The following is a 27,053-nucleotide window of genomic DNA, read 5'->3' on the forward strand; positions in this document are numbered from 1 at the left end:
TCAAGCCAGACCCTGTCCTGTTTTTCCATGATAGACTTTATTGAAGCACACTGTTCAGCTGACTACAACTATGCAGTTCTGGATGGTTTCGCCATTCCAGATTATTCCTGCCATTGTCTAAAGAATTCAGTAGCTCCTATTGCCAGAGCCTATTACAAGGGTGACCAACTTAATTATGACAGTTTTATGGGTCACATTTATAAGTGCAGTTTGAATAAAATTATACTAGAAAACATGGGGCTTATCTAAATGCATCCAGAAAGCTTATCTTGGCGTTGTTTGGTATTATTTGGCTAGGTCGCATGGTTCTGCTAATTTTTCTTCATTTTTCCACCTCCCCTCATTCCATTCTCTGCCAATGTCTGCTGTAGGCCTCCAGAGGCTGACCTCTGAGTATTTAATCTTCTAGGCTCCCCTGAAGATTACTGGCTTCTGGTTGGGTTTGGTCAACGGGAAGAGTTAGCAGCACATGTGGGCATGGGGGTGGAGGGAAGGAGAAGAGAGGGGCTGTAGGATTTCTCCCTGCTCCCTTCCTGCTTTGGCCCTAAGTCTCTGGCAGCTCCCCTTCCACAGTTCTCGATCTCTGTTTCCTTCCCTTGTCTCTTTGCTAATTTCTGGATGCCTCACCATCTTTGATTCGTTTTCTCAGACCTGCCCATGGCTCTGTAAATGTCCTGCCATTAAAGAATCTTCTTTTTCTTCATGAGGGGTGAATTTTGTTTCCTGCTGGGATCCTAATTGATGCAGATATTGTCACTAATGTGATTTTTGCCTTCACATGTGTGTGTTTATTATGGATAAAAATTATATTAGAGGGAAAATATTGAAATTAACAGGTGAATTCTTTAAATAATCCCTTGATATTACCAAAAAAACGTTCCCCCAAGTGTAACATACTGTTTTTCCACAGGTTTAAGTATTGAACAGACAATGCTAAAGGATCTAAAAGAACTGTCAGATGGAGAAATAAAAGTGGCCATTAGTAACGTGAACATGACCTTTGAGGTAAGGATGAGAATTCTTCTTCAGCAATGATAGATTTTACACAATTGCAATCTGAGTAACTGGAATATAACTCTCTCTACCGCATATGTCAGCGTTAATCTTTTGCTGTGAATGCTTCTTTGTGATATATTTGACTAGGAATGCAAGTTATTATTTTGGGTGAAAACAGTATGCTAAGTCAATGAAAAATGCCAAACCTGGATTCCCAAGATGAATGCTGTTTCATTCATCTCAGTAAAACAAAATCTAAAACTCAAACACTCACATATGTGTGTGGATATGTATAATCTGTTTAATAGCAATGATTATATATGTGATTAGATTCAATTCCTTTTTTTTGTGTGTGCACCACCCCACATTGTCCATGGAACTTTTCTAAGAAAACAAGTTGTCCTTTGGCCTTTGTAAGCTATTTGGGTGCAGGTCATTTTGGTAATCAGTGGTGACAACTCAAATATTAATAAGATCCTCCTCCCAGTCTGTTAAATGAATAACTCAGAGTGAATGCTACTCGTGTCTTTGCATGTTTCCTTGGTAAATTATCTTTTGTCTACTTTGGGGGTTTCCAATGACTTTGTATGTTAATCTTAATTAACCTAACTAATGGGAATTATATTTTACAGAGGCACATTTGTGCTGTGCAGAAGTCTGGGTATTTCTTTACTGTTATATTGCCTTGATCCATCTACCTGTAATTGAGGCACTGAGCTCTCAAGTCAAGTTTATGGAGATAAAAATTGCTGTATAGTAATTTGTCTTTTGGTTTTTAGAATTGTATGTTGCTATTCTTTTTTTCTTCTCGTGGTGATGGTGACTATATCAACATGTATATTTTTAGGGGATAGCAGGCGTGCGTAAGGGTGTCCATACCTCAGAAAACCCAAGGGCAAAGCAGGTGCTTTTTTCTGTGATTTCTTTGTAAAATTTATTCCCAGTTGATTGACATCATAATTCAGTTCATAGATCCGTATGAGTACCAGGAGGCAGAGTGTGGTCACTAAAGATAATCACATTTGGTGGTTGGTTAGTGCCTCACAGCTTACAGAACACGTTCTCATTGTAGGTGGAAACTCAACTGTTTCTACAGACTTTCAAATTGATAAATGCTCCATATAATTAGATGTTGGTGTGGCTCAGTAGAAGGAATACATGCAATTTGAGATATAGTAACTAGATAATCGCCTTCAATTAGAAATCTGCTTTGCGTCTAGAAATCCAAAGAAAACATGGATCTTGCAAGGGTCAGTAGCTCTGAGAATCATTTCTCCTAGTTCGAGCCTTAGGGTTTTCTCTCTCTTTCCCTCCTCCCCTGTCTCCCTTCATTTAATGGCGTCTTATTAGGTTTTAAATGCCTTGTTTGGAATTCCTTTCTAAATTAACATAGAACATCTTGTAATTGCTTAGGGAACTGTCTGCAGTTAGCAAATTATTTTAAGGCTATTATTATTATAGACTTACCGTAGCTTTAATGTACCTTCATTTATATTATAGGGGTATACAAATGGCTTTGTCAGATACGTTAAACTGTAAATGTTTATCAAGCTAAATAAGTGATAAAATGATCGTCTTAGTCTTGACAGTAATTTACATAGAAGTCCAGTAATTAATCAGGCGGCTAAGTACATCTCTAGAAGCACTATGTGATCTTCTGGGAGGAGGGAGGCCGTTTGTACATATAAAGAAGGGAACACAAATTAAACTCTAATCAGCCGAATGAGAGCTTTTCGTTGTGCATAATGGGGATATTAAAGATGGCTAAGAAATGGAGAAGGATCTCAGTAACATTCTATATCTTCTTTGAAAGAGAAAATGCACATTATTTATTCAGTCTGTTTTTTGGAAAAATCTCCAAGTTAAGGGCAGCGTTTGGTTTTCTCCATAGATCATCCTGTGATACAGTGGTGTTTTCTCAATCCCTACTCATATTGGATCGTATTTCAGTGTTTCTTTCTCATTCCATTCCATTAAAATAATGTCAGAATCCCTACAATCTTATTTTGTGTGTTTTGGAACAGCTGTCTAATTGCCCCTTAAATCTAGATAGATTCTCAAAGAAATATTCTTAGTTCCTATGGCTTTCTAAATCTTATTTGTCCTTCAAAGCATGATTAAGTTCTAGCTAATTCGTGATGACTTTCATAAATTTTCCATTTTTTATAACCACTCTCTGAATGCTTGCAAAATTTAGTCTAAATGGACTTAGGACTTAAATATATACTATATCTTCCATTAATCTTGAACTTATTTCACATATTTAATCATGGTTAGACAACATTTAAAGTTAATTGAGGGTAATGATGGTATCTTTGACATTTATCTCCCTTTATAATATCCTGGCACAGTGTTGGGTATACCATAGAGGCTTGGTACATACAAATGCTTAGTACATATTGGTGTCTGCAATTTGTCCCTTTGATATCTGATTTTTATTTCCTTTTGAATTTAAATAAACAAGCTAGGAAAGCAAAGCCAACTAACTGTGCGTCCAAGGCAACCTACTTTGTTTCTTTCCAATCAGTTTCTTCCAGATAACTATGGCTGAAGGCTGAGAAGGCCCACATATTTATAGATAGTACTGCTTATCCAGCTGTCCAAAAATGGATTGGGCAGCTTTGCAAAACAGTTAGCTGTTGTTACTGGAAGGAATCGACTGGAGGTTCTCTGGCATGTCAGGGAAATGGGGAAAAGGATTCCTTCCATTTCCAACAGTCCTTTGCAGTGCTGCAATTCCACAGTAGTGTGTGTCATGGCCTTTATTTGCCTGATGACAGATTAATTTTCTTGGGTGGAAATACTGAGAAAATTAGAAAGATTTGTCTCCTTGCAACATACACAGCATGTTCTTCAGAGAGAACCACTGGTTTGGGAGGTAGAAACCACTGCCTTTGAGAGATGGGTTAACTCTGGCCCTCTATGTTATGAGGAGAAAGCTACTAAACCCTTTGTCTCTCATTTTAATTGTAGTATATATCACAAATGATAGTTGTAATCTAATCAAGGTTATAGAAGTTATTGAAAGATCTACCAAAGAAAGCAAATAATTATAATACTACAGAGTTTCAATGCTTTGCTCAATATATGAGGTCAGAATGAATGTGACGTTCAGGAGCAGAGGATAAAAAATAGACTTATCAGAAGCAAGGCCAGAGGGGTAGCCCTTCTTACAGAGAGGACCTGGGAGCTAGGACCGTGGAAAAAACACTGCAGTCGCATTTCACATGGCCTCTGGGTCATCCTGAGTCTGAATACAGCACACATCCTGTGGGGCATGCACACCGCATATTGGAATCCACTTCATCGATGTTCGTTGTACCTGATCTTTTGTGCCCTTTTTATTGCTTGATAATTTGATTATCAGAAGAGAAACACAGTGGTTTTTCTTAATTGAAGTATAATTGACATACAATATCCCGTTAGGTTCAGGTGTACATTGTAGTGATTCCGTATTTATATACATTACAAATTGATCACCATGATAAGTCTAGTTATCATCTGTCACCATGCAAAGTTATTACAATATTATTGACTATATTCCTTGTGCCGCACATTACATCCATATGACTTAGTAATTTTATAACTGAAGTTTTTACCTCTTAATCCCCCTCACCTATTTCACCCACCCCCAACTCCTCCCTCCTCTGGTAGCCACCGGTTTGTTTCCTGTATCTATGAGTTTGTTTCTGTTTTGTTTGTTTCTTCTGTCTTTTAGATTCCACACATAAGTGAAATCACACAGTATTTATCTTTCTTCTTCTGACTCATTTCACTTAGCGTAATACTCTCTAGGTCCATCTGTATTGTCAAAAATGGCAAGATTTGATTCTTTTTTATGGCTGAGTAATATACCATTGTATGTAGAAACACAAGTGGTTTTGATTCTGTTCCAATCCTTAATTTTAGTGGTGGAACCAGTAGAGAGAAATGAAAGTTGCCAAAAGCAAAATCCATGTTAAAAACTAAAAAAAGTATAAAAATTAAAAATAATAAAGCCTTAATCAGAAAAAGAAAGAAGAGAATTTATGGATATCAAAGCACATACTTAACTAGAACAAACTTGGCCTTTATTCTTTTGCCAGCAGAATGATGTGATGATTATATATCCTGGGCCTACTTTGCTCCCTAATAAAGCAGTATGTTAAGATGTTAAGGGTAAGGGACAAATCTTTCCATTCTAATGAGGTACCACCGAAGCAACTGAGGTTGCTCATGGCAGTACCACATTAATGATTCCCTTGCTAACACCAAATATTATTACACATCCTTTAAACGTCTCCCAAAAGGCTGTAAGTCATTAGCATCCTTCCTCAGGAAGAACAATAATCAGGCACTGACTTGATCACCTTTTATTATGATCAAACACATTATGATTTATTCTTGCATATATACAGTATCAGTTTGCTGCCATAACAAAGCACCACAAACTGGGTGACTTAAACAACGGAAGTTGATTGTTTCACAGTTCTGGAGGCTAGAAGTCCGGGATTCTGATGGCTGTGAGAGAGAACCTTTTCTATGCCTCTTGCCTAGCTTCTGGTGGTTTGCCGGCATCTTTGGCATTCCTTGGCTCGTAGAAGCATCACCGTGGTCTCTGCCTTGATTTTCACATTATCTTCCCTCTGTGCATGTCTCTGTGTCCAAATTTCCCCTTTTTATATAGACACTAGTCATTTTGGATTAGGGCCCAGCCTAATGACCTCATCTTAACTATTATTTCTACAACAACCCCGTTTCCAAATAAGGTTGCATTCTGAGGTGCTGGAGGTTAGGACTTCAACATATAAATTTTGAGGGGACACAATTCAACTCATAACATATACTATTCATAAAAGTAGTCATTCTCCAGACAACTTAAAAGAATAAAACTTATACTAATACTAAGACTGCCTGAATGGACCTGTTGCCTGCTAAGCACACTTCATCTGTTGCTCCCACATGTTTTTATTTCAAATCAATTTCCTTTAAATGGAGAACAGTGGGGATTTTCGACTCTTTAAATTTTGTCTCCTTTGTTCGGAGCCGGAGTCCGAGGGAATTGTTCAGGCCTGTTTTCTCTCTGGGGCTCCACTGTGCTCTCAGCCTGGGGCCTCCGTATAGCTAGACGCTCTGCTATTTGAAACCTGGAATAGAACACAGGGGATGCATTCTGGCAAGGTGACTCAGACAGCTGACTCATTCTGCCCTGCACAGAGGTTACCAGCCAAGCTGCACCTTGGAATGCTGCAGAGGGAAAAATACCAACATTTTCCCTTAGCATTCGGACAGAGTACAGACCAGAATGAATTCCCAAGATCACCATTAAACTCCTCGCTAACAAAACTGAACATTTACTCAGGCTGCAGTGAAGCATCATTGAACAGTTGTAACTCATGATTTGAGACTGAGCAAACCAGTCTGAAATCTGGTTTATCAGTTTTAAGCACCAAATATGATTTCTCATTGTTTGAGCTTGGAGTTTCCTTGCAGTTTAGGATGAAAATACCTCTAGAGTATTTACCTACCTTATTTTGTCGTAGAATGCATAGTAATATTTTGGGGGAGCATATATTATTTTTGATTAGCATATTCTTCAAAATGCCAAACCCTTACACTGAAGGTGATTTTTCAAAGCCATCTGGCCAACCAATGGAAATATGCAACCTCTCCTCCATGTTCTAAGTCCTAAGTGCCTCCATTTCCTTTGGTGTCCAGGTCTGCCAACTCTTCCTTGCTAAGAATGAGTTAACATTTCATGATGACTGCTCACTATGTACTAGAGGGAGGACTTGCAAGCGTTATCTCATTTAATCCTCCCAATAACCTCGTGAGGTAGAGGTGTGGTGATTACCCCAGTATGGCTTGAGTAGCCCTAGCAGCTGTAACAGATAAACCCCAAATCTCAGAGACTCAACGCAGAACTTGTTCATTTTTGCTCATCCAATTTAATGTTCCTGGTTGGGTGGCCATGGGTGATTCAGAGACCCTCTTTAACACGTGGCTCCCAAGTTTGCCTGGGCACATCTCCATCCTATCTGCCAAGAAGGAGAGAAGCTTGGAGGGCCAAAGGTGAGAGGGTTTTATGGGTCTGGTTTAGAGGTGGCATCCATCACTCCTGTTCATGTTACATTGGCTCTGTCACATGGTCACATCTAAACTGTGGGGAGAAAAAAAAAAAAATAAACTGTGGGGAGGCTGGGAAATGTAGTCCAGTTATGTGCCCAAGAAGAAGAACCAGTTTGAAGAATAATTAGTCTCTGCCACGATCTCCATCTTGGAGGTGAGGAAATTGGAGTCTATAAAAGTGAAGTCACTTGCCTAATGTAGAGTCAGGACCAAAATCAGTGTCTCTCCTGCTCCGGCACTGTGTTCACTGCTTGGGACGTGGCACCTGTGGGCAAGACGAGAGTTTGAGCCCACTTAGGGGTTCACTAGGAAGTCATCAGGTGTCAATCATTGCCTGAAACTCTGGGAGTCAGATAGCTTAGATAGACATCCTTAAGCAATCTTTTTTTTTTTTTTTTTTTTGTGAGCAAGATCAGTCCTGAGCTAACATCCATGCTAATCCTCCTCTTTTTGCTGAGGAAGACCAGCTCTGAGCTAACATCTATTGCCAATCTTCCTCCTTTTTTTTTTCCCCAAAGCCCCAGTAGATAGTTGTATGTCATAGTTGCACATCCTTCCAGTTGCTGTATGTGGGACGTGGCCTCAGCATGGCTGGAGAAGCGGTGTGTTGGTGCGCGCCTGGCATCCGAACCCCGGGCCGCCAGTAGCGGAGCACACGCACTTAACCGGTAAGCCACGGGGCGGGCCCAAGCAATCTTTGAGTGGACTCCTGTTTTTCCTACTCTTGGTCCCAAGCCTGTTCCTCTTTATTGTCATATCTTTGCTTCTTTTAAAAGTCATTTTAATTTTTGATCTGTAAACACCACCTAACTTCTAAGTATTCGTAGTGAATGTAATTATTGGCCCCTCATATAGAGGAGATTTGTTAAAAATAAGTCAAATAGAGCCAGCCCTGATGGCCTAGTGGTTAAAGGTCAGCATTCACTGCTTCAGTGGCCCGGGTTCGTTTCCCAGTTGCAGAACCACACCACCCATCTGTCAGTTGCCGTGCTGTGGCAGCAGCTCACATAGAAGAACTAGAACGACTTACAACTAGGATATACAACCGTGCACTGGGGCTTTGGGGAGGGAAAAAAAAAAAAAGTCCAGTAGTGTCAAAAACTAGATAGGACACACCAGGTAGGAAGGAGAGAAGTGTGGTGTTTTTTCTCAGCTTGCTTCAAGAATTCAAGGACATAGGTGTTCTGGTTTACCTTGCTGTGGTAGAACTGTTTCAACACTGTATTCAAAATAGACAGCAGCCCAATCAGTGAAAAATTTTAATGGTAGAGATTTTTATTGAAGTGAAACAAATATTTCTTTTGAGCACCATAGTAACTCCATAAAATGAAACTCTGACTAGTTGAGGTGTTAGGAATTCTCAATCCATACCTGGCTGAAGAGTCCAAAGGGGTTTAAAGCAAATGACAAATGGTTAGGTGACTTTCATTGTGTGAATTTAACCATCAGTGTGTGTAAGGCAACCGAAGTGTGAATTACAATTTGATACTAATTTAGAGCTAATAATTCATAGCTTCTTGAGGACAAAGCAAGGATGGAAAAGTGAAATATAGAACCAGGAAAGTGGACTTGCTTTCCTACTGAGCTATGAGCAGTTTTTGGTAATGAGACATACCTGAGATGAGAGAAGCAAAAATCCCTTTTTAAAGAATGGTTTATTGTATCAGCAGCAATTGCACTTTGTCTTTGAAGAAAAATGTACTAAGCAGTTGAAGCTTATAATATTTAGAATTCTTACAGTTTATATGTAAGTAGCTCCTTCTGCAGATGGCCAAAAACATTTCAAAGACACCAAATAAGGTCTGCAAAACCGGCCTATCTAGAAATGCCTTATAATGGAATTCCTGTTTCATTATCTACAGCTAAGCTCAAGTTGAAGGCAACTGGACATTTCACTGACAACTTTTCTCTCTTTTACCCACTATCCAACTTCAAATGGACTTAAATGATTCACAAAACCTGGCCCATTCTAGCCATATTTCTCTATGAATGGCCATTTTTTTCTCTAAATGGTACAAAATACCTCAGTACAGCTTTTCTAGCTATCATTTTGCAGCAGGAATGAGATAAACAGTGATCCAAAGTTTAGAGATGATAAAGGTACTCATTATGTGTTGTGCTTTCTTTGGCATAGGGTAGCACCCTGAACCTCTCTCCTTCTCCCGTAAAACACTGTAAAAAGCATTCATGTGGAGGAAATGGGAAAGAAGAGTGTGTAGAAAACACAGAGCCTGCCCCAGGCGTAAACTCTCCTCAAGGCCCAGAAATCCCCACTGACTTCCCTGGGCAACTGTGCAGTCGGAATGAGATAATGAGATCAGATGAGATGAGCACACGGCCTCATCAAGAGGCTGCAGGAAATTTATGTGATGCTAGCCTCAAAAAGGGCTGTTTGGCTTGGTGCAGAGAGGAAGCAAGCTGTGGGAGGAGCTGCTTGCCGTATTCCAGGAAGTCCAAATGTGGTTGATTGGTAGTGAAAGAACAGGGTAGAGTCAGTGTTCTATTTCATGACATTTTACTTGCTGCATCTCTAGTGGAGAGGGCTTTATGTGATTCAGATTTATACGCAAAAGTGGATGTGTATTATTTGTTACCATTCCCCTTTTCATTACATCTCTACCACCAAGATACCTGTGCATTTACTTTTGCAACATGGACATGGAACAAAACAAGGCTGCAATACGCCAACCTAGGATTCCTGATGTCATGATGTGTTGGGTGCAATTGGCTTCCCTCTCACTGCTTCCTCCTCAAAATAAAATGGTGTTCCACTTTTCTACTGCGTGGCAAGCCATCCCCGGAACCTAGAGGCTTAAAACCAACCTCTCACAGTTCTATGGGTTTATTGGGTTCAGCTGGGCAGTTCTGGCTCAGAGTTTCTGGTGCAGTTGCTGTCAGATCATGGTCAACTGTGAGCTCAGTTGGGACTGTCACCTGGCGTGGGCTTCTCACAGCATGACACTTAGATTCCAAGAGAGAGCCACAAGAATGAGTGAGCTTTCTAAGACACTCGGGTGAAAGCTGCAATTCTTGTGACTTAACTTCAAATGTCTTAGAATATCACTTCCATCATATTCTATTGTTCATGCAAGTCCCCAAGGCCAGCCTAGATTGATGATAAGGAGAATTAGCAATGGCGTTCTGGTAAAGGTTTAACAATGGGCTCTCTGAAAAAAAAAAAAAAAAAATATATATATATATACACACATACATACATATTAGTGATATAAAGGATATATGGCACACAATTTGCAAATAATATACTCTTTATTGTAAATTCTATACAACCAGTTCTCACAGAATGAATTAATTTTTGTGCAACTCTTGCATTGAAATTGATGAACGAGTATGGTTCCAACAAGAATGCAGTTGATATTTTTGTTTCTCTTAACAAGAAAATGAAACAACAAAAACTTTTGTCTGAACTTCATCTGTTTACCCACAATATGAAGACTTTGCTGAAATAAAGAATAGTTTCCAAATACTGGAAGATCACATCCTCAGAGTTTCTTGGTTTTTTTTTTTTGTGTTATTCACAATGTGATGGTTAGAGACACAACACACTTTTAAGGTTAACCTGAGTTATTAACCTTTTCTGCATTACTTTTTAAAGTCTAGACCAGGCATGTTTTTTCTTTAAAGGGCCAGAGGGCCAGCCATGATGGCCTAGTGGTTAAAGTTCGGTGCTCACCACTTTGGCGGCCCAGGTTTGCTTCCAGGTGGTGGAACCACACCACCTGTCTGTCAGTTGCCATGCTGTGGCGGCAGCTCACATAGAAAAACTAGAATGACTTGTAACTAGGATATACAACCATGTACTGAGGCTTTGGGGCACAAAAAAAAGGGGGGAGGGCTGGATAGTAATATTTTAGACTTTGTGGTCCAAGAGGCAAAACTGAGGCTTTTACGTAGGAACTTAACAACTATTTTAAAGTGTTTACCTCTTGGGCCATACAGAAACAGCCAGTGGGCTGAATTTGGCCTGTGGGCTGTAGTTTGCCATCCCTGCTCTAGACAATCAAGCAAACAAGCTTTCGTTTATAGTGTTTGCCAATTTTCATAGTGTCAATACTCTCACCTTGGCCGATTTCAAGGTAGCAATGTGACATCATCCAAACAGGTTTGGGAATATTTGATAAAACTACATTGTATAATTGCAATTTGCTAAGAGAATAGATCTTAAGCATTTCACACACATACACAAAAAAAAAAGAAAAGGAAGAAAAGGTCATCATCACATTGTGTACTTTATATTACAATTTTGTTCATAAAAAAATCAGATTGGGAAGAGATGTGCAGAAGCATACCATTATATAGCATTTTCATCAGACAGATGCAATAGATATAAATAACCTCGAGAGCAAAGATAACAGTAGATATAGTAAAATAATTAGCAAGTGATGAGTTTTGAAAATTTATGACTTGTTTTTAATATAATTTATTTACTGTAAAATATGTAATTTAATTTTTATAATGGCTGTGTTTAGTTTGTGAATGATGGTTTTGGAAATCTCCTGAAAATTTTACAATCATTTCTCAACAACCTGTACAAATCAGCTCCAGCACCCCCCTGGGAATTAGACCGCAATTCTTGATGTGAAGAGGAGCATGTGCATATAGGGAGGGAAGGAAAGGAATAGAAGGTGGCCATTTTGGAGACTATTTATCAAAGAAGGGAATTGCTTCTTCTATCCAAGCCTGTGTCATTAAGTCCCAGACTTTCTTCTATAAATCAAGGAAAAGTAGAACTATAATTTATGATTCATCATTTACTTATCTGGTTTCATGCTCTTAGGTCAATGGTATCCTGTTTCTGACAGTTAATAATCTTTGTTGAGACTGAGTAGATAGGGCTACCCTGCTGAACAGCCTCAAATAATTAATCTTTAGGGTCTTTGCTATTTGGACACAAAACATCACAGTGACCTCTGCCTCCACTTGTCAGTCCCCACGCATGCTGGGGGCCCAGCTCCTGCCCCGGAAGCCTCGTCTTCCCCACTCTGCTCTCTTCTGTCCAGCTGGAGACCCAGAGCTTGCTCTCTCCAGGAGTGCATCCTGGATTGTTACCACTTTCCTCCTGAGCTTCAACCATCCTGGGCTGCCCTAGGGAGTTCTGATAATACTCTTTGGATCACATTTTCTGTATCACTTTTATCACTTCCCGTCTTTCCTTTCCTTAGTAGGTTTGCTCAGCTTTTCCCTTTTCCATATGTCCACCTGCGCCTTTTCAGAAACCCTGCTCCATTTTTCACTGCCATTTTTCTCTTGCCTGAGTATTACTACACGCCTTCCAGGAACTGCATAATGAATATTTGTAATTAAAAAGCCAATAAAAGTTTTTCCATACGTCATCAAAATGTCTAAGGCTCTCCATTTGGATGTGGTATTTCCGGTACCTCTGTCACCTCATTTGGGGACTTCTTTAAGTTCACAATCACCTTTGGGAAAACGAGCATATTATCAAAAGGCATTTTGAATAAATTCATGTATCACTGCATCTTATATGAATAAAAATTATACATTTCTAGACCTTCAAAACAGGCAATTCTGTTTTATTGAAATCCTTTAGTTGGAGAGGTAAGCTGGCCCTTTCTCCGTGAAGGAAATGGAGTATGAACGCACACCTTTCTGAGAACTAATCTCTATGACATTAGTAGAATTCAACACCTTTCTTGTTATTGCCTTTAAATAAGTGTTGGTATTTGGAAAGCTAACAGGTAGACTTTGGTTCTAGTCATTTTAATCATCCCATAAAATGACAGAGAAACCAGAAAACAGCCCATTAAGTTAATTCATTCTCAACTTTAGCACTGCTGAGGGAATCAACAAATAGCATTTCACAAAACATAGCTGTGACAATTTGAACTTTTTTCCTAGCACAATATCTAATTCTCTTCTTCTCTTTCTTTCTGAGAAGAGAAACCCTCAGGACATAGTGATATGCTATGATGACTGCTCTTTCATTCTGTAAATACATTTTTTAAGTGTACTATAATGTCATTTTGATGGTTTAATTTCTGGAAGGATTTGGCTAATTACAGTTTTAGGAATGTACTCAGACCAGTTTTAGCTGCCTGGCGTTACTTTTAATAGCAGCTCTTGCTTACCTTTTCTCTCGTTTATTTTCTCTCTCTCCTGCTTTCAGAGTTATTTTCCTGATTTAGAGACCTGACCTTGGTTTAAATTAGTTTGTTGGTAACACTCCTGTGAATCATATGCAATATTTTAATAGTTAATTACTACATTGTATCAACTTGTCATAGAAAAGCAGGCTGTGAAACTAAAGAAAAATTGTTCCCTTTTCTTGTGACAGAAGAAACCTCTACAAGAGACAAACGGTGGTGTGTGAGTGTATTAGCAAGCCCCTTTTCCCATCCACGTAGGTAAATGCGGAATTGGTTCTCTAAGTAATGAGGAATCTTTTTCAGTACACACTGAAATGAAATAATAAAATTATACCAAATAGCCAGTGGCAATTCAGAGAAATAAGAAGACTCAAACAAAGGAATAATTTAGGATAGTTACTTTCTAGAAGAGACATCATTTTTGTTGTTCCTTAATCAACAGTGATTTCTGAGGTTGGCTGTGCTGAGTCTGTTGAAGAAGAATGAGTTATTATAGGTCGGGGGTGTCACCTAGTGGTGGAAAAAGGAAAACAGATAAGGTGCTAGAACTAGGATTTGGTAATTTATTGTCTTCTTTTATTCCTTCAAAAGGATAACATAATGCTATTTAGTGTTCATAGCATGGCGCTAGTCAATACTTTGAATAATTCAAACTAAAAAAATATACAATAGTAGCCAACATTCATTGAGTGTTTGCTATGTACAATATATTTTATTTTTATTTTCTCAATGAACCTCTATGACTACCCTTTGAAATACATCTATTATTATTTCCATCATGTAAATGAATTGTAAAAGACTCTTCTAGAAAAGGTAGCTCATGACATTAAGCATTTGAGGCTATGTTTTGCCTTCCAACATTTTAGACTGGCATTATTTTCATGATACCATTACGAAATCTAATTTTCAGTTTCTTCGCAAATGCTAATGCCAGAAACACCTGTGAGTGACTCTCCATTGTTCTGGCCTTTAAGAGGGCTTTTTATCTCAAACCAAAAGTGAAACAGTCATTTTGCACTTACCTGCCCATACAGCCCAAACAATGAGTCTCCCAACCTACACTATAATCACCAGCTTAGCCTACAGCCCATCAGATTGGCTCACGCGTCTTTGGTACACCAGGGTTGAAGAGGAGGGCTTGAATGCATGCACTCATTTCCTCCATCTACTTAATCACTCATTAACATAGTCATTTGTCAGCGAACATTTATTGAGCAGCTACTATGTGCCTGAAATATAGACTAGATACTACAGTACAATGGTTTTGGTCCTCCCTAAGCTTGGTAATTCCTAAGACTGATAATTCTAATTGGTTTTAACGGGCCAATACATTATACCAGAATTTCTGACTCAATAGCTCTGGGGTGGGGCACATGAATTTATATTTCTGGTAAGTTTCCTGGGATGCTGATGCTACTGGCCCAGAGACCACACTTTGAGTACCGTTTGGCTTAGAGCCATTCCACTCAAGTCCCAACTTTTGGATGCATATACACAGATACTGAGGAAGGGTACCTACTGTGTTCCCAGCACCATGATAGGTGCTTTATATTATTTATCTTTTAAAGTCTTGATGCCTTCCTTATGACATAGGCAGTTATTATATCTATCTTACAGGTGGTAAAACTGAGACTCACAGAGAGAAAATAAACTACCTCAAACCAGAGTAGGCATTCCAACCCAGGGACATCAGATTCTAAAGTCGTTCTTTTTTCTCCATTGTTCTATGTTGGGTCACAAAAGAATAAGCTAATTGTTACCATCAATTTTTACTCTATATTTTTCTGGAACTGCCTTATGGAATTAGCTGACTGTGGACACAATCCAGGTATGAGAGATAAGAAAGTCTGTGTTTCCCCAAAACTTAGTGGCTTCAAAGAACAACAATTTAGTATTTCTCATGATTCTACTGGTCTTGCCTGAGCTCACTCATGCGGCTGCAATCAGCTGATGGCTCTGTGGGTGTTGACCTAGGGTGGCCTCACTCACATGGGTGGGGCCTCAGCTGGGAAGGTTGGAATGAATGGCTGGGTGGCTGGGCCTCTCTCTCTATGTGGTGTTTCATCCCAGGCTTCTTCACTTGAGAGCAGAAGCCTTCCAAGATGCTGGAAGCAAGAACTTTGGGAGCTCACAAGTGTGCAATGTCACACCACATTTTATTGGTCAAAACGAGTCATGGGGCCAGGCCAGACAAAGAGTGAGGAAAGAGACTCCACCTCCAGATGGGAAGAGCTGGAAATAATTTGTGGCCATTTAAAATCCACCAGAACCTCCAAACAGGACTGTCTCTTTGTTTTCTAGTTTCTCATGATTTGTAACTTTTTCATTTTTAGCTCTCTTGGATTTCATTCAGATAAAGACCATCTTATCAAACGTTCTTAAGCACATTAGAAGAGTCACATTACCAATGAGCATTGAGAGAAGACAGTGATGAAATGAAGTTCTTGCTTTTTGACTGATCCAACTGATAAATCTTGCCTCCTGGAATGGGACCAGGGCTCCAGGGCTTCAATATTAGTCTCTTTGTAGGCTTAAAGGTCTTCAGTAGTAGAGAAGGTCTTTATGAGCTGTTGTAAAAGTGTTCATAAAGATTTACTTTGAATTTGCGAGAAGTCACAGTAACAGGAGATTATAGAGAATAAAAAGTCACCTAGATGATCAGGTTAGAAATGTTCATTCACAACTTTTAAGGAATAGGAGTCTGGGAAAATTCTTATTTGTGTATGGTATAATATAGTTTGAAAAATATTATGATGTTTGCACATCTCAAGGTAATATATTTGTCATGAGATAGTATCAGTCCCAGCAGAAACAGATGACCTGTTCAATTAGGATAATTTGAAGAAATTTAGTAAGGTGAACCATTTTATTAGGTGAAAGCAGAGTGAGGGATACTGCAAGGACGAGATTAGTATCCCAGGAGTTACCACCCAAAGCCTGAAAGGAAAGGGAAGGGAGAAGTTTCCAGAATTTTGGAAGGAGAAAGTTGAAAATAGAGGGCCACCTCAAGAGGAGCCTTTGGTCAAGGAATGGCCAAGTTCGAGGTGACCCCAAACAAAAGGAGATGGAGGAATAAACAGTCTGCCCTCACTCTCCTTTTTCCCTCCCAGCACCAATTGGGGCTTTCCATTGGCTGAAACCAACAGGAAGAGACTCTCAATGTTGTCCATAAAGTCATTATGCAGTGGCAGAGAGCAGGGTAGAGGAGGGTGGAGACTAGTTCTGCAGGGACAAAAGGAAAGTAACCTGCAGAGAGATGTTCAATTAGAAAGTTCGGCTGAAGCACCAAGGCAATCTGTAACCCTTCCCAAGGTGATGTGTGAGACCACGATACGAAATTTTCAGGAGAAGTAGATAAAATCTGGTTACACTGCTTTTGAACCTCTCACCACCTTTGAGGAAATAAAAGGATTGAAATTTAGAAGTAGAAAACAGGAGACATTTTTGACACATGTGCATCCCATGTGATTAAGGACGAGGGGGCATCAATCCCTCACCTCGAGCCTGGGCAAGGGGTTCTGAAAGGCCCACTCGGAGAGACTCATATGTGCCCCTTTCAGTTTGGGGGACACAGTGGGCATGTGCTTCACTCCTGTGTAGAAAATCTAAAGGGCAAGAAGTATGTTGACTGGCTGGGTTGGCAGTTGGGCACAGAATAGGTGGCTGCATGGAGCAGACTTCACCCAGAGGAAATTGTCAGAGTTGTGGATGCAGGAATATTTATGATAGGCCAGATCTGGGCCATGTGTGAGAGAGAGCCAGCGTGTGGTTTTCACATATCCTGCCCAAGAGGGCTGACTTGAAGTGAAAACAAAGTGGATCTCAGCTGAGAGAAGCTCAAGGCAGAGCCAGCTTCCTAAGGACTGGGGAGAGAGGAATAGAAATGGATTCCAACTGTGGAGGAGCATAGGGGAGATAGGAGATGAGAGGTCCCACAGATCCATAGGGAGCCCATGAAGGCAACCCACCAGTGAAGAGCAGAGAGCTCTAATATTTAGGCATTCCAGAAGTAGCAGTCAAGTAATAACTTTTCTACTCCTCTTACCTCATCTTACTTCCTTGTGCTCCAACCCCAAAGGGGTCAGAATTACGGTTAGCAAGATGAATGGGGAGTAGATGGGGCAGGTGGGGAAAGAACAAAGAGGGGATCACACCCTCTCCCACCAGCAATGGGCCTCGCTGGGGGAAGGTGGGAGCTTAACTCTATAAAATATTGCAATTTTGACTACTAAACTGAGACTACATCTTGTGAATCGAAATGCCTAAGAAGATTTTTTACCTAAGAGTGTACAGAAAAATCATGGGGTTTGCCAGATTTTTTTTTACATAGGATCAGTGCAAGAATTAGCCCAATGGTGTGATCCTACAACTGTACCTTATGAGTCCTGCTTGTTCTACATATCTGTATAGACCTTTAGAGAAACCTGAGTTACTGTTTCTTCTAAAGTAAGGAAGGTGGGCTTGTCGCTTCCCCCATTCCATACATTCCTCCCTGCTAGGTATTTGTTCCTTTGTGAATTCTTCCTTCTTAAAAACATTCCTGATTTTAACTTTATGAGAATCTGTTGAAAGTTAGATGGAGAAAACAGTGAGGGAGGAAGCAAACATTGTGTTTTGTTTATGTTCCTGTCTGCTAAGGATATTCCTGGGCCTACGACACTCTCGTTGTGTGAACTCAAAATGACGTGATTTGAGACTGAACTGTACTTGACAGGAAAGTGTGTTAATGTCAGCACAAGTATTAAAAGCTAATATGTCCAGGACCAAGTTTTGTGGCATATTTTAAGCACATAAAAGGGAAAACAAATCATTCTTCTTTGAAAGAGCAAGAATACACTGTTAGACCTTTCCAATTATTAGTAGATATATATATTTGCAGACAAATTAAAATACCTGAAGCTTTCTCTTTTGTATTTAATTAAGGCTTATTTACAAGTTTGAACTTCTGATATCCATCCATTGTTTGATTTTAGTTTTTGATATTTGCAAACTTTCTTCCATTTTATATTCATGTATGTGTCAGGCACCAAGATGGTACATGAATTTGTTTTTGTTGCTAAAGAAGCAAGTAAACATGTTAATATTTAATCTTCCGGTAATGGAATCAGAAACAAAAATCTCAGCAACTTACAGTGCTGTTCAGAGATATTTTTCCGCTGCCTGTTGTGAGAAGTTAGGGTATGTAAAATAAATGATGTATGGAGCTGTAGGAATGCGACTTTTCCAGACCACCTTATGTCTAAGGAACATTAAACATAGGGTTCTCGTTTAGCAAATAAATAACCATTCATTTCAATGGCTGCATAGTCTGGACTTTCGCGCATATTTTTGCAAAGATAAGGAGAGGCCATTAGGGATTTAATATAAAATAAATCGCCAAGGGGTCTTCTTGTAGTCCTAGTCTTTCTGCCACATGGTGTGTTACTAATGTGCATAAATGGGCTTAAATGAATTTGTTATCTGTATTACATTTGCAGTATGTATATATTTATATATTATTTTTTAATTGTGTTTAAAAATAAAACATTAAATACATCATTTTGGAGAGTCGACAACGTAGAATACGTAAATCAATCAGCTTCAATTAGTATTAAAAATGTCAGTATATTAGATTTGCCTGTGGGTGTATTTACCCCACAGAGTTTAATATATTTTAGTTTTGTCATCTATGAGGTAGCCGTATGGTTAATTTGTCACCTTATAAGAATCGACTGTTACAATCCAAGCTCGATTAATGACATACGCTTATGCGCCACTGAAAGAGTCCGTGTCCTGGCTGTTTTATTGATGCCCTAGGTCAGATTCTGAACATCGTCTCTACATAGTACTGGTGGCTTTGACTAACCAAGGAGCTTTGCTAGTTTACTCTCTTTTTGAGTTACTCTTACCACATTAAAGTTTACAGAAAGAAAGTGGCAGGAAATATTCCGTTATCATATGAAATGATTTAATAATACTTATTATTGCATCCACACGATAGTTGCTGTAAGAGTTTACCTTTAGACTTTCTCTATTTTTTTCAATGACAAGTGGAAATTGTACTTTTTACAATGGAAAATGGAAATTAATAAATTATAATCTGGTAAGATTTAAAAGATAGATATGGTCTTCTTTAGATTAGATTCTAGTATGATTCCAAATGGTTTCGAAATAACATATTTAAAATGTAGTTACTCATCTTGTAAGAAAAGCTTTGATGTCTGCCCTGTAGAAATAGCTCTTATTAAAGAAATCATCATTTTAAGGAATTACTTAGTGATGCCAATTAATTTTTATTATTTTTCATTGATAACCTGCTAAGTAATGTTGAGTTTTTGTATCCATGCTAAATTTTCTATATCTATTTCATATTCCAAACATAGACTACGGTGTAAATATATTCTAATGTTCTTTTCTGCTAATCAATTTTATTTGAGGCTACTATTTTCAAAGAGAGCAAAAACTTTCTAAATTGTATGCAGCCAATATTTCCTTTTCAAGCAGTCTTAATGCAAATCCTGTCATATCTACAAATATCATTCAATTAAAATATTTATTAGATAACTATTAGACCTTACTTAATAGCTTTCACTCATATTTGTTTCTAAACCCAAATGAAATCACTGTTTTATAATCTAAAACAAGGAAAGAGGCAGTTGGTGAGTGTATAGTGTAACCTTTGCATTTGACTGGTAAGGAAAATACTGCTTATTTTGACTTCTCTCAATTTGACCAATTTATCATTTGAGGGTTGTTATCCTTGCTTTTATCACCGCTTTACTGAAGATGTTTATGGGGCGTGGGCTTTAACAGCAGGAGGTGTTTTTTGAAAAATGTTAAGTGTAAAATATGTCTTGTAATTTATTCGTATGTTATTCAGTGTTTGTTTCCACTCTTTGACAATGTATGCACACAATCTAACATTTATGAGTAATCTTAAATAGATGAAAATCGCCCTTGAGTCTCTGTCAATCCAGAAGAACAAACAGAGAAGCCAAGGCTTCTCTGCAAAGGTGAATTCCACGTCCAGAAGACCAGGGTGCAGCATTCTCCTTTTCCAAAGTGCTAACTGATACAAAAGTTATTTAACCCACAGAGGTTAGCAATCCACTGCCAAAACACACATTGGCACTTTGGGGGGACAATAAAAGATAAAAAAGAAGAGTTAGAAAATTAATTTGGATATTTTAAATTCAAAATAATAACGCCCATAAATGACAGTAGGAAAAAAACCTCATTTGCATTTTGCTTTCATGTTTCCGAATAAATAATCAATCATGTCTCTGATAGAAGGACAAGAGGGAGACAGATCAATCATGTCTGTGATAGAAAGAAAGGGAGGCTGGGATTCTAATCCCTAAATCTTTGATCTCTCTGCTGCTGCACATTCCAGGTGAGTATTTGCGATGTAGGGGACATTTCGAGAAAATAGTCACTTGAGTGGTGATTCTCACTCTTTTGTGGTCGTTGAACTCTTTCTAATAGAAATTTTTTGTGCATGTCATATTTGAGTACTAATAAATTATAAACCATACTGAGTCCGTATCAATTTTAACACAATTGCTAGTAAACAAAACAGACTTCATGGTATCTACAGAGGTATCCACAGTGAACACACAATTCTATTGTTTGCCCTTCTAGTTAGAGCAAAACTTTTACTGCCCTGACTGCCCTGGCTTAATGTACTCATAGGTCAAAGTTCTTTAATCTTCTGATACACACGCTCTTTCTCCAGGTCCAGATGTTGTAACATGGCTCTTCCTATGTTTAACTTAGAACAAATTATACCCCATCACCCTCCTGAATCTCATATCCTTCCTTGTTCAATATTCCATTAAGACTCTGTAGTAACAATCTGTATGTTCAATTGTGGCAAAAATAAGTTTTACACATTGATCAAAATTTGGCAACACACTTATGGCGGGCTGCTGGCACAGTCATGGAAAAGCACCGATCTTAAATTTTGACATCATTGTCCTATATACAAAGTCTTCTGCCCTGGTGACCTGGCTTGGATCTCGTGTGACCCTCTAAGGTCACCCTCTAAGAAGTTCTTTTGCCAAAGTTAGCAGCAGGCAGGACAGCGGATTAGGTCTCTTTTCCTCGGAGTCTCTCCTGATCTTGGCCTTCGGCGTTTTACCATTTCCAGTATGAAAAAGAGTCAGGGAAAGGTGAATCCCAGAAAAGAGATATTTTGCCACCAACTCAGACCATTTATTACAAAAACCTCCTCCTCTAGATCTATGGCCTGGTTGTGTGGTTAAGGGCTGTCTAATGAGAGTAGAGAACGGGGGAGCCTGGAGCTTTCTGTGGCTGTTTGAGGTGCCCTGTGTAGGTCCCTGAGAACATTCTGGTGCTTAGTCTTTAGCTTTTTTCTTCCCAGTAAGCACTTGATGTTAATTGTTTACCTGTGTTCCTAGCAGCACAATTCACAATAGCCAAGACATGGAAGCAACCTGTGCCCATCAATGGACAAATAGAAAAGCAAAATTGAGATATACATACAATGGAATATTTTTCAGCCTTAAAAAGGTAGGAAATTCTGACACATGCTACAACATGGATGAAACTTGAGGATATTATGCTAAGGGAAATAAGCCAGTCACAAAAAGACAAATACTGTATGATTCCACTTACATGAGGTACCTAGAGTGGTCAAATTCATAGTAACGGAAAGTAGAATGGTGGTTACCAGGGGCTGGGGGAATGGGGAAATGGAGAGTTGTTGCTTAATGGGTATAGAGTTTCATTTTGCAAGATGAAAAAGTTCTAGAGATTGGTTGCACAACAATGTGAATATCGTGTTCACATTATGTTCACATCGGTAGTGTTATTAACACTGCTGAACTATACACTTAAAAATGGTTAAGGTGCTAAATTTTATGTTATGTGTTTTTTACCACAATTAAAGAATTTAAAAAATGCAATTGTTGTATTGAAGCTCAAGAAATTCAGCTCCATGTTGCTTTGTATGGGATAGGGGAGGAGACGAATCTCATTCTGAGGATGCCTCTCACCCTACATCTTTATCATATGGGTAAAATCTGTAAAAACAAACAAGGAAGCAAGACTCAAAGCAAAAAAGTGAGATGTGACAGAAAGGGTAGCTAAGGGCATCCGCTGTTAGGAAGGAGAAGGGTGTGCCAGGTAGCCCCCATCCCTGCTTTCCTTCATACCCTGCCTATATATGTATGAATATCTCAGGACTGTCATTTAAAACACCAGATGATGTTCCACCTCTATCCCCTCTCTCCTGTTCCAGATTTAGTATGAGAACTATGCTAGAGATCATCCCATCCCAGGGAAATCCCAGGAAGTTTTATGTACTCAGGAATTACCATGCTTTGTAGCTGGCCATGGCTAGGCCCCTCATGATCCTGTGTACTTGGGGAGGTTCAAGGTCTTCCATGGAGGAGACATACGTAAATAAAACCTTGATGTTTGATAGAGAACCATATTTCACCTATATAAATAATAAGGTAGCATTATTAAACAAAGGAAGGATGCAGATTGGTGAATATAACTTCTAAATATTTAGACTTTGGGGAAACAATTTTAAGAATAATAATTACCTAGCTTTATTTCTCTTGAATAACAATAAATAAACACATAACTATATTTTACTTGTAAAACATCCAAATAGTACAAAAAACAAAAAGCTGAAATCTCCCTTGACTATCACCTCAATCCCAAACCAGAAGTAACTGCCAGTTTGGTATGTGTTTTTTTCAGTTCTTTTTCTGTGCATTTTCATATACATGTACCTGTAGAAGTGTATGTTTTTTCCTTATCTAGAACAGTGAAAAGAAGAAAATAAAGGAACATATTCTTTCTCGCCAAGTAACTCCTATTGCTATTTCTAAAATAAAAGTAATGTACATAAAAGTAAGAAAATTTCAAGGGTACACAAGTGTCAAAATGAAAAGTAAACCTTTCTTTCTGCCCAAGCCCTCTCCCAGGAGTAACACCGTTAAATGCTTGTCTGTGTCTGTGTTTGTGTGTGTCTGTTTGATTTCACTTTGGAAGCAATCTTAATAAATGGAGAAATGCACAAATATTAGCTTTAAGCAGGCATTCTGCCTCTCCAACCATTTCATAATAAGACAGATTGCATGAGTAGCATGAAGTATATACTAGACACTTTTGACATAAGTTAGGGGAAGACAGGGGAGGCATGTAAAAATGAAGATCTTGATGATTCAATTTCTTTCACAGAATCCTCTCAGACTCCTGCCTTCTTACGATGCACTTTTCTTTGTATGTCCTTCGTGAGGGTCCCTGTTCTCTGCTGCCACTTTTCGCTGCTGTGGACTCTGACACTGGCTGTTTCGAGTTGTGCCCTTCACTGCCCTTTATCTCTGACCTCTCCTCACCTTCTACCAAGCATCCATCAAGTCCTGTCAACTCCTTTGCCTAATGACTCACGAAGCCCTCACCTCCTTCCATCTCGAAGCCTTCCACCTTAGTACAGGTTCTTGTTCTTCATCTTTGGACTCTATTGCAAAACTTTCTTTCTCGCCTCCTCTTTAGATGAGCCCCTCTAAATCCATCTTCTTCACTTTCTAAATTACAAATTGGGTCATATGGCTCCTCTGCTTAAAACCCTTCCATGTCTCCCCATCACCTACTGAATCAAGTCCATACTTGTAGTTAACTTCAGATGCATCTCCTACCTGCCTTTGGAAGAACCTGTGCTTCCTTCCTACATACGAAATGACCTGCAGCTGAGGTTGAAGGTGCTGTGTCCTCTCGTTGCCTGTGCTTTCCCAGGGACACACCCTCACCTCCATTACTGTTCCTCCTCCTCCTGCCAACTCCTAAGCCCTTGAGGCTCAGCGCCTGCACCTCCTCCCCAGTCCTCCTCTGCTCAAGGAAGAATTGGGAGCTCTGCCTCTTTGCTCTTCTAGTTCTATTTATATTATTCTATCAGAGTGTTTATTGCTTTACAATGAAACTTCTGGTTTGCTTAACTGCCTCCCTCCTCTAGACTGTGACTCTCTTTGAGTATGGAAATTTTGTCTTCTTGCTCTGTGAATTCGCAGCCCTTAGCGTAGTGTCTGCACTGAGTAGGCTCCCTGTGCGTGCAGGCTGAGCGAACCCTCTGCTAGCTCCCAATTCTGTGTCTTCTAATTTTCATTATTTTCCTCTTTCAGATCCTTTTTTTCCTTTTTCTGCTTCTCCTGTGTGTAGGGGGAATTATTATCGTGAGGTTCTATTTTTTTTTTTTTTTTTTTTGTGAGGAGATCAGCCCTGAGCTAACATCCGCCAATCCTCCTCTTTTTTTGCTGAGGAAGACGGCCCTGGGCTAACATCTGTGCCTATCTTCCTCCACTTTATATGGGACGCCGCCACAGCATGGCTTACCAAGCAGTGCGTCGGTGCGCGCCCGGGATCCGAACCAGCGAACCCCGGGCCGCCGCAGCGGAGCACGCGCACTTAACCGCTTGCGCCACCGGGCTGACCCCGTGAGGTTCTATTTTGACAGCCTTTGCCATTCCATGATATTGTTTCTTGTTTTTGGTCATTGAGTCAATAAGTGCCATGATGTCTTCTGCAGTCCCTCTTCTTGGCTATTTAAAAAATTCTTTTGGAGTCGGCAGAATTTGTAGCTTGGGTTGCTATTAGAAGAGTATTATGCTTTCTTCATCAGTTTACATGGCAACATTTTATTAATGACCACGTATCTTTTATAAACAAAAGGATTTTGTTTATACAAATTATACACAAACTTATTAATTTTATTTTTTTTGTGAGGAAGGTTAGCCCTGAGCTAACATCTGTTGTCAATCCTCCTCTTTTTTGCTGAGGAAGATTGGCTGTGGGCCAGCATCTGTGCCCATCTTCCTCTACTTTATATGGGACGCTGCCACAGAATGGCTTCACAACCGGTGCGTCAGTCCGCGCCCGGGATCGGAACCTGCGAACCCCTGGCCACCAAAGCAGAGCACGCAAACTTCATTGCTACGCCACCAGGCCAGCCCCCACAAACTTATTTTAAATATTAGAGTGTGGATTAAACAAAATGAGGCATCTGTGAAGTCAGGGGTTGGAACAGTCAATGAGTTCCCTTTGATTTATAAGATTCTGCAATCACTGAACAGTAGTCTTATAGTCTCAATATCTGTCTGTTTGAGTCTTGTTCTCTCAGAAATTTTCTCAATACGAAAAGTCTGAGTCCAGGCAGAAGTGAATAATTCAATACCAGATGATTTCTGGCCATTGGATTACAAAGTTATATGTTATTTTTATGTCTATCTGAGATTTTGAATTAATGGGATATACTCCCCATCAGTTATAGAAAATGAAACACATGATTCATTAAAAGTACCATATTTGGGTGCTGTTAATGAAAGTCTGTATTTTTACAATGAACAAAATATTTACATTTCTCTCTCCTCCCTTCATTTGCCCCTTTCTGTCCTTCCTTACTCTGTCTCTCTTTCTCAGACTTGTTTACAAGAAACCATAAGGTAGAGATAACACGGTCACATCATTTCTAGAGAACTTAAACTGGTTCTCACGAGGGCTATCGGCAACTCAAAATTAGGTTGAATCACAAACTAAGACAAGTTGGGTCACAAACTCTCTGTGGGCTGAGGCTTATCTTTCACGCTGTTTCAAGATCCAGTGGTGTTTCTGCTAAGATGCAATTTACAGAATGACACTGGAGAGACCAGAAATAAGGCAGAATCTTTTCAAAGGCAGGGGTCTGTGTCTAACGCTTGATTTCTCTCGGCATTTGTCTGGGTCTTACCAGTTTGGTGACCATAAAATTAAGGTGCTTTGACAGTATGCAGATGTCTTTGAAGACCAGTGCCATGGATGGTGGCAATATCCAGAAAGAAGGTAGACCTGATCTTTGGACACCTGTGTGACCGAGAAGCCCATAGCTGAGTTCTAGATGGACTAATAGTCTATGTGAATTCATACTAGAGGTTGGCCAGAGCTTCTTGGCATCTGACGGCAGGAGCCCAGCCAACTGGGCCAGTGTTGTTCAATTAAGCTTCCATTCTCAGGTAAGGCCTGTCTGTTGTCTGAGCCCTGACCATACGTCAGAGCAGCAGGAGTTCACAACCTTTTCCTGCCTTACTTCATGGCAGGCAGAAGAGCAATGGAGGGTGTTTTTCCTTCTAGTAGGTCTAGATCAAGAGACTGATAATTTGGGGGATAATGATAATAATTTGTAACACATATCAAATGCTGAGTATGTTCTGGACACTGTGTTTAAAATTTAATGTGAATTGTTGCATTTAATTTTTATGGCCACTCTATGAGGTGGTTACTTTTAGTACTCCCCTTTTATAGAGCAGATGTCTGAGGCTTAGAGAGATTATGTAGCTTGCTCAAGGTCACTCAGCTTTGGAGTGGTGGAGGAACTAAGATTTACGCCCAGGCATCCATGTCCAGAGGCTGAGCACTTCATCACTCCTGTATGGCCTCTGGGGGCCTCTCACGTGATAAGGCCTGTGGCTAAGTCTGAATTCCTGGCGCTGCCTTTCACTTTATGAGCATATTTATTTATTTTCTCAGAACTACAGCATCTCATCTGTGGAAAAGAAATTTAAAAACCTACTTCATAGAATTGTTTTGAGGATTTAGTGTATGTAAAATGCTTAGTAGTTCCTGATACATATTAAGTGCTCAATAAATAGTAGCTAGTCTCATTAAAATAGGTTTTATTAAAATAATTTTAAAAAATCTTGCTTGGCTCTAGGCAAAGCAATGCATTGCCAAAAGATATCTGTGGTTGCCTAAGCCCTTACCGCATAAGTTCATAATACTTTTATAGGCCATTCCTTTTTGAAAATCAGATGGGAAGGAATATCAGATTTTCTGAAATTCCAT

At 39.4% G+C, this 27,053-nt stretch overlaps 1 protein-coding gene across 12 annotated transcripts in view; it reads left to right on the plus strand.

Annotated features, from left to right (window-relative positions):
• PRUNE2 (prune homolog 2 with BCH domain) overlaps positions 1-27,053 on the plus strand; it is a 350,844-nt gene that overhangs the window by 167,967 nt on the left and 155,824 nt on the right. For all 12 annotated transcript variants that reach the window (XM_058565602.1, XM_058565604.1, XM_058565608.1 and 9 more), the window contains one exon: positions 911-1,005. In XM_058565602.1, coding sequence (XP_058421585.1) covers positions 911-1,005 — 95 coding nt within the window. The remainder of the gene's footprint in view (positions 1-910; positions 1,006-27,053) is intronic.

This window comes from Diceros bicornis, chromosome 22 (genome assembly GCF_020826845.1).
Source record: "Diceros bicornis minor isolate mBicDic1 chromosome 22, mDicBic1.mat.cur, whole genome shotgun sequence".
NCBI lineage: Eukaryota > Metazoa > Chordata > Mammalia > Perissodactyla > Rhinocerotidae > Diceros > Diceros bicornis.